The sequence below is a fragment of the Hippocampus bargibanti genome, linkage group LG03, assembly GCF_051943395.1.
Source record: "Hippocampus bargibanti isolate YZ-2025 linkage group LG03, ASM5194339v1, whole genome shotgun sequence".
In the NCBI taxonomy this organism is placed as follows: Eukaryota; Metazoa; Chordata; class Actinopteri; order Syngnathiformes; family Syngnathidae; genus Hippocampus; species Hippocampus bargibanti.
This window is the reverse complement of record NC_142736.1, coordinates 9912071-9924896: the sequence shown is the minus strand read 5'-3', so window position 1 is coordinate 9924896 and position 12826 is coordinate 9912071. Positions and strand designations below refer to the sequence as shown.

General features: G+C 40.9%; 1 protein-coding gene across 2 annotated transcripts; it reads left to right on the top strand.

The window, feature by feature from the left end:
• Window positions 1-1981: 1981 nt before the first annotated feature.
• Window positions 1982-11061, top strand: kmt5b (lysine methyltransferase 5B). 2 transcript variants are annotated; one of them, XM_088991855.1, is made up of 11 exons: window positions 1982-2340; window positions 3850-3907; window positions 4027-4285; window positions 4364-4511; window positions 4640-4805; window positions 4890-4999; window positions 5099-5265; window positions 6054-6073; window positions 6197-6333; window positions 6612-6811; window positions 7002-11061. In XM_088991855.1, the coding sequence occupies exons 3-11, from the start codon at window positions 4117-4119 to the stop codon at window positions 8465-8467; spliced, it is 2583 nt and encodes an 860-aa protein (XP_088847981.1). In that variant the 5' UTR covers window positions 1982-2340; window positions 3850-3907; window positions 4027-4116; the 3' UTR covers window positions 8468-11061. The 2 variants fall into 2 exon arrangements, with proteins under 2 accessions (XP_088847981.1, XP_088847982.1); XM_088991856.1 differs by lacking the exon at window positions 3850-3907.
• Window positions 11062-12826: the final 1765 nt, after the last annotated feature.

The following is a 12826-nucleotide window of genomic DNA, read 5'->3' as shown; positions in this document are numbered from 1 at the left end:
TGAATCTGTTTTTCCTTCTTCAAGATGTCAGTTTTAGGTATACAGCACTTATGCTGAATGTAATAAAGATAGCTGAAAGAGTTATGGGATGAACAGTTTCCCCTTGAAGGCAGAGTCATTGATCTGTAGTCAGGATCTCTCCATCCATCCATCAATCCATCCATCCATAAGGGTCCCGGAAGTAAGGGTCCCTGGAGCCAATGCCAGCTGATTCTGGGCAGTGGGCGGAGTACACTGTGAACTGGTTGCCTACCAATCGCAGTGCACACACAGGAACAACTATCCGCACACACACTCACACCTTGAGACAATTTAATGTTACATCAACCTGTTGTGCATGTTTTTTGAATGTGGGAGGAAACCAGAGTACCTAGTATAAAACCCACACAGGCAGGAAGGCCATCGCAACTCAAACCCAGCAACTCTGGACCGTGCAGCCAATGTGCTGACTAGACTACTACTTTGCCGCTATCTCTCCAACTCACCCCAATGAATTTACTGATTTAAATGTAAAAGAAATTAACTGTACAAGGTTTTTAAAATATGACCATGTGGAAAATCATCAGGCCACCTTTTTACAGCTTACTGCAATTGTACAGCTTATTGCAATTGCTTCTACTGTATTAAAATCAAAGAGCTGGTCCAATTTACACATTTCACATAAATCCTCAAGGTGAGCAGCAAGAGGAATGTTGACTGGTTTGCACTGGTTCCTCTCACAGAGCTGAAGTGTAGTGTACGATTGTGGCCTTCCTGTGTGTAATTTGCACATTCTCCCTATTAGTGTGTGGATTTTCTCCGGGTACTCTGCCCCCGCCCCCATTCCAAAAAACATGCATGGCAGGTTAATGGATCACTCGAAATTGCCCCTAGATGCATGATACTTTAATAATTATTTTACAACAATACAAAGTATACATGTCACCGTCAGGGAAAATAGTAAAAGAAAGGTATGACAGAACAATACTTTTCAACTTGTGAGGCAAACATGCTTTTAGCAAGTTATTAAATGCCAGCCCTTAAAGTATATTACAAAAAGTTATCAGTGTCATAAATTTTACATTGATCAGCTGCTCAGCTTCATGTTCGAAAACAAATGTAACATGTAGTGAAACATAGTGCTCATTTGCATAACAAAATCAAGCAGAGGTCAAATTAAGTTCACATGAAGGTTACTGTGCATTTTACGCACTTTTTTTTACCCAGATGTCTGATATCCGATTGTCCAATGTTTAGCGCATCGACCTCATAGTGTGCCCCCCTGCCTCCCTATGTTGAGGTTGCATGTTTGCCTGAGTGGGTTTTCTCCAGGTATTCCAGTTTCCTCCCACATTCAAAAACATGCACATCAGGCAGGCTGTTTGAACACCCACCCCCACATTGTCCCCAGGTGTGGGTATGAGCACTTATGGCTGTTTGTTTCTGTGTGCCTTGCAATTGGTGGCAACCGGTTCAGGTTGTCCCGTACCTACTGCCCGAAGACAAAGAGGGCTGGGATGGGCTCCAGCACTGCCTATCAATCTTGTGGGGATATACGGTTCAGAAAACGAATAGATGGATGTCTGATCACCTTAACTCGCGAGCAGTGCCTAGCCCTAGCCTAAACAGCTTAGTAGAAAGTCATTGTCCTCTTGAGTGTAATAAGCAAGATATATTTGAAGACGTGTCGTCCCACAAATCAATACTGTCTCGAAAACGTTAATTTTGCGTGCACTTAAGTCTCCTACGCAACTTGAATGCTCTCTAGTAAAAGTTAATTTGCACGGACAAATGGAATATCCTACAGACAATTTAAGTACACCTCGTCATTACTTGGACGTAGGATACCAAGCGAACAGACGAAGTAAAGAGTAGTGAAGATAAGACTGACAGAAGTCGACGGTTACAGGCTGGAAAGTTTTCCCATCGCAGGTACAATAGAACCCGTCTGGAACGCCTAAATAGGTTTGTTTATGCAGGAGCACTTGTGTGTACATCCGACCACGGCGGCCACAAACATAAATATGGTCGTCCACATTTGATACGGACCTAAGAAATACTATTTGTAACATATAATTAGTTATCCCGACGCAGTCCGTGCTCGTACGCTAATCGTTTGGGTCCGGATGGCTGAGAAGGATTGAGTATACTGTACTGTACATAGGAACTACTTTGTGGGCATAGCCGCGCTGCGCCTTCCCCTCTCACTCGCTTGTGCTAGTCCGCCATCTTGAATTTTAATGTTAATTTCTTTCCTTTTTTATATAAATGTGTGCCAGTAATGTTTATGGTGCTGTTTCAAATTTCGATTAATTTTAAGCAGGGTTGTTATATTGCACGGTTATTTGACGAGGCTAACCGGTGAGTAAAACGAAATTTATTCTGTTTCCGATGTCTACACTTGGGGCATTTAACCATACTATCGCGTGGAAATTCTTTATGGTTACTCTAATGTGAGTCGGTTGCTAGGGTCATTAATGACCAACATTTAACCAATTCTTTAGAGACCATATATTATCTTTGACGTGATTTAGACCCGAAATCGAGCTGACTGCTTCCACATCAAACTAGCAAAGCTAATGGTGATGCATTAGCAACTGCTCGCCGCTCCTGTTTAGTGGCTTGTAGCCAGTCTTTATTTTCGTTTAATGTAACATGTGGCGCTAACTATAATAGCTTTTCCTGGTGGGTGAAAGTAATCCCCGTTTCCATGGTGCGATAATTGTACTAGTAGCGTCTTTCACCGACCGATTGCTATCGACAATGTTAGCTTACCAAGCTAAAAGGGCACTCTTATAAAGTTTAATGCTAAATGTCTCAAGTGTTCGCTAACAAATAGCTCGCCTTTAACGCGACCAATCTGCGTTAAGTCGTTAAATAACTATTATCATCTTAAGTGTATTGTGTTGAATGATTTTCATGCAAATTAGGATTTATTGGTTCACTGAGTGAACTGTGTACTACATTTCTGTCCAATCACCGTCAAAATATTACCCTAAACAAGGATCGCTGTGTCAGAATCATTCGGTGTCATGCGGTTTATGTTCGCGTTGCCTGCTAACGTCAAGTGATGATGAGGCATCGAGTCTGCCTTGTGTTTATTTCGTTTTGTCACAACAATTTGCCGGCATCTGATGGAGCTGCAAAGCACCGCGGCCGAGCCTATCAGGCGTCGTCCTGGTAGCTATCTTAATGCTAACCAAGGCAGTGTGTTGAGCGGCACCTGTTAGCAAACAATACAAGCTAATAGTCGATATACAATTTGTCGCCTCCTAATGTGGTGGCTTTCCGTGTTTCCACCTGTTGTGCATGCGAACGCGCGACTATTGTCTTGAAGTATAATGGACGTCTGTTCGTTATCATAAGGTGTATCCCACGTATTTTGCTTTGGTACAAGATCAGGGGGGGGGGGGCAATTCGGATGCGCGAAAAGCTAATTGTTAAAGCTGCCTCTCATGCATTATTTTAGGTTACCGCTAAACAGTGCTACAGTTCCGTTTTCCGTCGCTCTGTCAACCGACCCAGGCTCTTTGCGGAAACGGACTAAAGCATATCTTAGTTAAGCACGCCATTCCTACTACTACAGTTGCCCTCTTGACTTCAAAAGATCCAGAAGTAGTTTGACTTGGAAATAATCATTAACATATTTATTTGCGCTATGGGCGAATGGCTCTCAGACATGAACAAGATCCAAATATCTTCATCTGTGTGTTTAGTTACTATCATAATTCTCGCCCGTAAAATTCAGAATCTCCAGAATTTGTTTGATGTGGATGTCATCATCAACATATTTATTTGCAGTACAACTGAGTGTCTCAGTGACATTAATGACTTTTAAATATTTGCATTTGTTTGTTCAATGACTCGCAGTTATCTCTTGATACCCTTGTGAACTTCAAAACGTCCTCCGAACAAATGGGATAAATAGGTGCGTTCGTCATTGTTTTAAAAAATATTTACATTTTATAAGTCTTACTTTGCTATACTACTCTTTTCGCACCAAATTAATTGCACCATTTTGTTTATTTCCAATATGTTTTGTTACAGAATTTATATTTCAAGAAGCCACCCTTCCGCACTCAAGAGTGTTTCTTCATCTCGGAGACTAAATGCAACTGGACCAGGGGGCTTGTGGGCATGAAGTGGTTGGGGGAATCCAAGAACATGATATTAAATGGCAGACGACATGGGAACAAGTTGACCAACGACCAGCCTGTGAGCCAGAGCCATTCTCGGTCTCAGCATCCACAGCGGGTTTCCCTGCGCCACAACAAAACCCATCCTAGAAACCGAAGATGTAGCCGTAGTGAGTTAAATGTGTTTTTGGTTGTAGGAACATAACTTAGTAGTAGTATAATATTCTGAGGCTTGCTTGTTCTGGCAGGGTTTCATGCAACTAGTCTTGAGGCTGAGAGGAGATATGTGCCCTCGTCGGGTATGACTGCAAAGGAGCTCTGTGAGAATGATGACCTCACCACAAGTCTCATATTAGATCCTTACCTGGGCTTTCAGACACACAAAATGAACACCAGGTCAGCTATTTACTCTGGTGGAACTGAAGTTTTACTTGGTTTTTGTTTGTTTGTTTTTTAATTGGGGGGATATACTGTGATAATCTATGTTCTAACTTAATTTTTATGTTGTTAATGTGGTCCTACAGATTTCGTCCAGTCAAGGGAAGGCAGGAAGAGCTGAAGGAAATAATTGAACGCTTCAAAAAGCACGATAACTTGGAGAAAACATTCAGAGCGTTGATATCTGGGGACTGGTCCCGAAATCTGTTTGTTCACAAGACAAAATCTCAAGAAAAGCTATTTAAACAACACGTAAAATGTTTTTGTTTTCACAGTCCAATTTCAGCATCACAATCGCCCTAATCACTTGATGATTAATTATACTGTCTTCCACAGGTCTTTGTTTATTTACGGGTGTTTGCCACTGACAGTGGGTTTGAGATACTTCCATGTAATCGATATTCTTCAGAGCAGAATGGAGCTAAAATTGTGGCAACTAAAGAATGGTAAGTTCTTGCCATTTCAAGACTAGATTCACGCTCTGGACATTGAATGAGCTGTCCTTTCAGTGCTCATAACACACTTTTGTACCTGATCTTTTACAGGAAAAGGAACGATAAGATCGAGTACTTGGTGGGATGTATTGCTGAGCTGTCCGAGAGTGAAGAAAACATGTTACTGCGGCATGGAGAGAATGACTTCAGTGTCATGTATTCAACGCGCAAGAACTGTGCACAGCTCTGGCTTGGGCCAGCTGCTTTTATTAATCATGGTATTCATCTATTGAATGATTTTAACATGAATTGACAATCACACATGCGGCTTATTTATTCCCTTTTAAGATTGTGTTGGGTCGGATGGCGGACAGTATAGTTCATAAATTAACATCAGAATCAGAATCAGAATCATCTTTATTGCCAAGTATGTAGAACACACAAGGAATTTGTTTCCGGTAGAACACGCTGCACTAGTATCGTCGTCAAAAAAAAAAATGCTAAATGGCACTATACAGTTCCATTTTGGCTACTGTTGAAAGAGTTCAAAGAGTTCAAAGAGTTAATGGCTTGGGGGAAGAAGCTGTTTAAATGTCTGCTGGATTTGGTGCGCATCTAAAAAACATACATGAGGTGGAGGTTTTTGGTTCTTAGTGTTTTTAGTTTAATGTTCCTGCCACACACACACACGCAAAGTTTAGCGTCTTGACTTTCCTCTGTATTTCGTTGTATTTTTTCTTCAAAGTCCACCTTGAGAGAAAAAAAATAGATGAGAATTGTACACAGTGCTAATCAAAACTTTGGAAGTGGTGTCTCATCTAATGGTGTGAGGACTGTGTCAAAACGTTTAACTTTCAGTTTTATTGCACCAATAAAAATCTTTTAAGGTATGAAATGAGTTTATATAAATAAAAATGTCACACTAAAGCATTTGGACTAAGTTCACTGCCGCGGTTTCTCCTTGCTATCTGAGGAAATGTAAATTATGATGTGATCAATGGTTTCCCCATTTGTTCCCGCTTGCCAATGCAGATGATTAATTTCTGAAATGTTTTTTCTTTTTCAGATTGTCGTCCAAACTGCAAGGTGATTCACTGCAATTGTTGTTGGTTTTTTTTAATAATACTTTTGAATTTGTAATCATTAAATACGGTTGGAGAACTCACATCAATGCATAGCTTAATTTGTATTTTTTGTTGTTGTTTATAGTTTGTGTCGACAGGGCGGGACACTGCCTGTGTAAAGGTGCTGAGGGACATTGAGCCAGGCGAGGAAATCTCTTGTTACTATGGAGATGGATTTTTTGGGGAAAACAACGAATTTTGTGAATGCTACACTTGTGAACGGTACATTGAAAAATGTATTTTCAACTACAGCAACATCACATTTAATTTCTGAACTTGGTTATGTTAATAATTTGATCAGTGTCATGTCATAGTTTGGCAGATATCAGGAAAGTAGAAACATCCGTTTTTGAATGATACAGCCAAAATATTGACATGACATTCAGACAAAATGTTCTGAAATTCAATTTACGTCTACACTCTTCACAATAAGCATTTCAATGATGACCTGATGTTTGCCCGAGCATTGTTTTCAATTCATTCTTTCATTTGTTCCACAGACGTGGCACTGGTGCTTTCAAATCCAAAGCTGGACTCCCAGTCGAAGTTCCGGTGATCAACAGCAAATACGGGTTGCGGGAGACAGACAAGCGTCTGAACCGTCTGAAGAAGTTAGGAGAAGGAAACCAGAGTTTAGACTCTCACTCTGTTGGCTCCCACACCGACATAGACTCTCAGGAATCGCCCAAAACCCATCAATGTAAGGGTTAATGCGTTTTTTTGCACCACTGAGACAGCAAAGCAATTTTCACTTGGCAATACAATTTGATGAAATGTATTCAAAATATACATTTCAACTGGAGCAGGGTAATTACTGTATGGAAAAATATTATTTTAGAGATATTTATTTTCCTGACAATCTGCTGATATGTCGTTTTGTCTTTGTGTAGCTGCCAGAAAAAGGTCATCTGGTCTCAAGTATAAAAACAGGACTCAAACAAGACAGACTTTGTCCAGAGCACTCACTACCTCATGTACAAAACAAGGACGTGTAAACAATAATCGGGTACCAAAGAGACTAAAATCCCAATCAAAGCCTTCACTAAGTAAAGTCCAGTTACGGAGTCGGAGAAGGGGCGCGGAACCCAAGGCGTTGGCCAAAGGTGAGACTTGCCAGCTGGGTCTCAGAGACTCAAAGGTATCGCTGTGTAAAGGCGTCTCCGTGAAGAAGGAGAAGGACGGACAGGAGCTGGTGCAGCAAACGCTCGGCCAGCAGGGATGCTTAACACGACACGCTGCAAAGGAAAACGTTAGTCTAACGGTTGCGCAACATGGTATGGATTGCCTTTCGTCAACGTACAGAACTCGCAGGTCCACCCGGACGCTCGTTAAAGCGCAAGAAACAACTGGTGGTGTCAAGCTGGACCCCGCTGCCATGCACAACTTGAGCCCAGTCTCCAGTGGAGTGGTCATTAAATCGGAACCATCAGACTTGGAGGAGTATCTTCACCACGAGATAGGTCTGGAGCAGCCGGCATTGGATGCCGGGTATGCCCAAAGGGGCTCTTGTGCACGGCTGAAACGGCCGATACGGACGGAACGAGCAATTAAATGTGAGGACCCGTACGGTGAGCCGTTTATGCCAATGGCATCCGGTCATCCCACCAACTACGCAGACTGCGGGAAGGTTCTGTTGAGCTTCTCTGATCGGCACAGGGATTACAACGGGGTTGCCAATGGCAGGAAATCCCTCCGTCGGGACAAGGGTAAAAGTAGCTGTCGCTCACAGGACAAGGGGAAGAAAAAGCGCAGGATCACTCGTTATGACGCCCAGTTGATCCTGGAGAACACGACAGGTCTCCCCAAACTGACGCTCCGCCGACGGAGAGACAGTAGTAGCAGCAAGACCAACGATCCCAAGGATGTCATGGCTTCTTCCGGTCTTTCTGCCACATCCGTCAACTCTGCCTCTTCCAGCAAAATTAGCATCAAGTTTAGCAAGGAGCACGACAAAGACAAAGGCAGCTCGTACATAGCCAAACTCAATAACGGTTATGCCCCCGTGGTCCACACTAACTCGACAAAGTTAAAGATACAGCTGAAGAGAGAGGATGACGCGCGGCGACTATCCCAGATGAAGGCGGACCAGCTGTCCTTCAACGGTGACATGGCTCAGAGTTTTGAGGCTCGAGGGGGTGGGCATCGAACCCAAAAGATTATGGCCGAGTCGTCATCTGAAGACGAAAATGATGCGGATGCTGATGACGACGAGGACTACTTTGACAATGAGTATGAAGATGACTTCATTCCACTTCCCCCGGCAAAACGTCTGCGACTCATTGTGGGTAAAGACTCCATTGACATCGATATCTCCTCCAGGAGGAGAGAGGATCAGTCTCTTAGACTCAATGCATAGCTTGTGGAGCTCCTCCCTGCTGTCCTTGTAAATAAAGAAAACAAGCTGCCGTGTTGATGTAAAATAAGTATAGTAATTTAAAACATGCAAATCTCTACACATCTGGGCCAGTATTCATAAAGATTCATGTGTTCTCAATCATTTGGTCCCTTCTCGTCTAGCTAGAAGACCAGAACAAATTTCACCCACTCGGAGGACAAGTCATTATGAGTACGGGCCCAGAACAATTACTAGAAGGGGTTGCTAACTGAAAACAAATCTGCTCAATTTCAATGGCTTTCATTCACAAATAACCTGATCTGATTACTGTTTCCCCACCACTGGTTTACAGCAATGTTATGTAACTGTTTTACAGTACCAAGACAATTTTTAGAATGACTTGTCAACTTGAATTTTGAGAACAATAACAACCGGAGCGCGGTTGATGTTTTCTGGCATGACGCTGATCACCTATTCCAAAGATAAGACCCAATTGGTTGAGCCTTCCAAACAATGTTTCCTTGTAATCGGACATTGAAAACAGCACGGAGGTATGCAAAAGCGCAATCATAAGCTACCTTAAACAAAATATGTAGATAATACCAATACCAGCTGTTTTAACATTTATTTGATCACTGAGGGCTTTCGATCTGTCACTTTAATTGTACTCTATGTCCACACACGGTTTTGGTTTGGAGCAGAGGTCACCAACTTTTTCGAAACAGCCTCTTCTTGGGTACCAATAGGGACTACCGGTTTGACACCCACTTCAGAAATAAACATTGCTTTCCATCATTTGCAACTACTCCGACAATATGCAGTGCAGAGAATCGTTGGGGGTATATCCAAATATGTAAATAATGTGTGACAACTAGAAAATTGATTTGGCAATGTCAGAAACAATGCAGATTTTTTTTCAATGAATCTCTCAATGCATTGACATTTTCAAATAAATTATTTCACATTGCTAGGAAATCACAATGTCCCATCACTGCTTCACGATTTGAATATGCCCAGTGCCCACTCATGCAGTGCTTGCGGTATACCTGATGAAGATCGGTGTCAGATTTGCGTGCATTGATACTGAAAATGACAAAAGTAATCTGCCCCATTTCACTCAACAGTGCCACTTTTTCCCCCTTTCCTAACAGTGGAACAATTTATTTGGAAACCTCTCATTGTGGCACGAAATGACTTGTTTGGGAGGCACTCCACATGGCAAGAAAGAGAAATCTTGTTCCCTCACAAATGATTTCTGTACTCCATTCAATTAGTGGGTTTACCGGCAAAAGTCGCAAATATCCCATTCCCTCTGGGTGCTTTCGAAAGTGGGATGATCTGCTTATTAAAGAACAGTCTTCGCTGAACCGCATTGAAATTGAGAGAATTGTTTTTTGTTGAACTATTCCTTTCAGTGAGTGCACTTGTTATATTCATAATGGACATTGATAATGTAGAAAGTGTACAGTATAGTGGCTATCCACTCTGTCTTATAGGCAGGTTTTTATTGATCTTTTTTTCCCCTGCGTTTGTATTTTATTTTAATTTTTTTGTATGTGAGAAGCCATGCTGAATGTTCAGTGTTGGTGCAGTTGGTCCAGAAGCATGATAACATTGCACCGTCAATTTTAGATTCACGTGCCATGTTTTAATTACCGTACTGCAGTCTCTAAAGCCAGGACTTTGATTTCCTTTCCGGTCAGCGTTTTTAAATGTGAACAAGAGTTCAGTGAAACAAATAAAAGCACATGGTTTTGTTCGACATCAATGTATTGAATTGCGCCCAGGTTTCTTTGATTTTGAAGTCACTTTGTAATAAAAACATGGCATATCAAATTCCTTATTGCTTGTGCATAACGGATACCTTTGGAAAGTAATGTACAGAAAGACTGCCTTATGTTGCAGAATCACAATTTATATTTTTTAAGAGATAAATTGGATTTCTCTTCGAGTAATTTTGCAAGCAAGGCATGGCGTTCATCAAAGCAATTCGAGTAAGCACGCAATCTCAAATATACATGGGTTAATTTCCCCCTTGGTGCCATACTTTGAATTGTTTTTGATTTCTTGCCTGCCCCATTGTGTCTTGCACCTCGAACATTTTTTCAATCACATTTGTTTGAGTACATTCAATCTCGTGTCAACAGGTGCCTTAATAGATTTGACCGCATTTATAAAAGAAATCATTGAACAATGCCTAGATTCCAACTGAAATAGTTTCAATGTCAATGTCAGTCTTTCTGTTTATTATTATTACCCTCGAGAAGTTAAACAACAAGCCAGTAGATTGAAGGATCAACGATTAAAAAAAAAAAATGTTTACCTACTTTTCATGTTGATATGTACTGTTCATATCACCAGCAGCTAATCATTGTTCTAAAATGGGCTTTGTCAGTCCTTCCTCTCTGTCGGATTGTCTGCATCCACTTTAAAAGTGTTCCAGATGTACCATTTGTGTACTTTTTGTCCAATAGACAGCTTTCACTTTTCCGATTGATTCAAAAAGGAAACAAAAATGTATATAATTTACATACATTAAGCGTGTTGCGTTAGTGGTAAACCTGTACAAAGAATTAAAACTGGGCAGTGCATATATTGTCCAATATATAAAGTCACGTGAATACGCCTTGTATTTATTTAACAGTTTTGAATACTTGAAAACGATAAAAAGTTGCTTTGTTATTCATCTCCTGGGCCTCTTTTGAGCACCAGTGCTGCAACAACAGGAGTCCCTATTTGTGTTTCGGAAATAGAATAAATACAAAGTGCATAGTTTTCCATTCAGTTGACCTTCACTGTTACACTTTTACCTTCCCTCTTAATAACTCATTGTTGTATATACTGTGCAGATAAAGTCTTTAAAGAAGATGACAGGAGCTTGTTTTTGTTGGTTACCTTTGGGAATGGATGTGAAACCTTTGGAATTATCTCCATAAATTCATCATAAAATGTATTCTAATCTTCCCCCAAATCAGACAACAGACAGTCTGCTTGAATTAATACCACGAAAACAATGTTCTCGTGTATTTTTATTGAACACACCATCTATACATTCAAAAAAAGTAAGTGAACTCCAGGATTCAATAACTGGTTGACTCTCTTTTGGCAGCAATCTTATTTTCCTTTCGGCTCTTCCCTTCAAGGGGTCGCCACAGCGAATCAGTGTCCTCCATCCTCAGAGGTTTGATCCGCATGTTTGTTTTGGCCAAGCTTTTACGTCGGATACGCTTCCTGACACAACCCTCTGTATTCATCCGGGCTTGGGACCGGCACAAGAACACTTAAACCAAACATTTCTGGTAGTTGCATATTTGAACACATTTTATGTCCAATTTCTGCTGGAATCTGCGTAATTCCAAAAGGTTCACTTACTTTTCCCTGCAACTGTAAACACCATTAAATGAAATACTTATAAATCCATAGATTTTGGCTTCTTTTGATATTTAAAACGTTATATTCGAAGAAAAATATCAATGTGCACAGCAGTGTGGTGCTTTTATATTATATAAGAATAGATTGAAAGTGCAATTGTTGCTCTCATCCGATGTACGGCATCCAAGCACAGCACTACATTGCCCCGAAGAAGCCAAAACTGACATGAATCGCGGAATGTGTTTTTTGTTTGTTTTTCACTCATTCTTATTTTACTTTCTTACTAATTTATTGTCCATTCAGGTTTTATTTAAAGCTGAGTTTCAAAGGATTCAAGAAATGCTGCTTTGGTCAAATTTCAAAGACAAACATCCACGCACGGACTTTTAGTTGTCATACCAACACGCGTATCACACGTGACCTGACACGAACTACAATGACAGAGATCCCAATTAGTTAGCCCAGTCAGTCCTAACACTTGTGAAAATAATGCAAGATAAAATCAATGTATAAATAAATACAATGTTTGTCGGACCTTATTCAGGTTAACCGTCACAACCCATGCTTACTATTTAAAACCATTGATTCTGTACCCAAACAACCTCTGCCTACTTGCTTGGAATCTTCACCAAAGATGTGCAATATATTCTTTCAGTTTTTCCATTGATAATGTTTCTATAGCTATAATTCCTGTTTCAAATATCACATTTGACCCCTCTGTCTATCTTCCATATTCAGCGGTATTATTTTTTTTTATAAACTGTGTCCTTGACACTTTCAGAAGATGTGTTTTGACAGACGAAGCTATCTGGCTCCCCCTGTGATTCACACCCCCCACATTTCTTTAATGAGGTTCTCCCTGGTATTGGTACTGTACATATCTGTCTTGGCCATTGTCAACAGCAGCCTCTCTTCTGGTATAGTTCCCTGTCATGATGCCAAAAGATGGAGGATTTTGGATGGGAGAAAGGTGCACATTTCTCCCCATCCAAAACAGTAGTGTCGGGC

Excerpts from the sequence above, each read along its gene's own strand:
- kmt5b (XM_088991856.1), top strand. The coding sequence starts at position 4,117 with ATGAAGTGGTTGGGGGAATCCAAGAACATGATATTAAATGGCAGACGA. Across the intron at positions 5,266-6,053 it reads AGCTGCTTTTATTAATCATG|ATTGTCGTCCAAACTGCAAG; the intron begins GTATTCATCTAT and ends TTTCTTTTTCAG. Across the intron at positions 6,074-6,196 it reads ATTGTCGTCCAAACTGCAAG|TTTGTGTCGACAGGGCGGGA; the intron begins GTGATTCACTGC and ends TGTTGTTTATAG.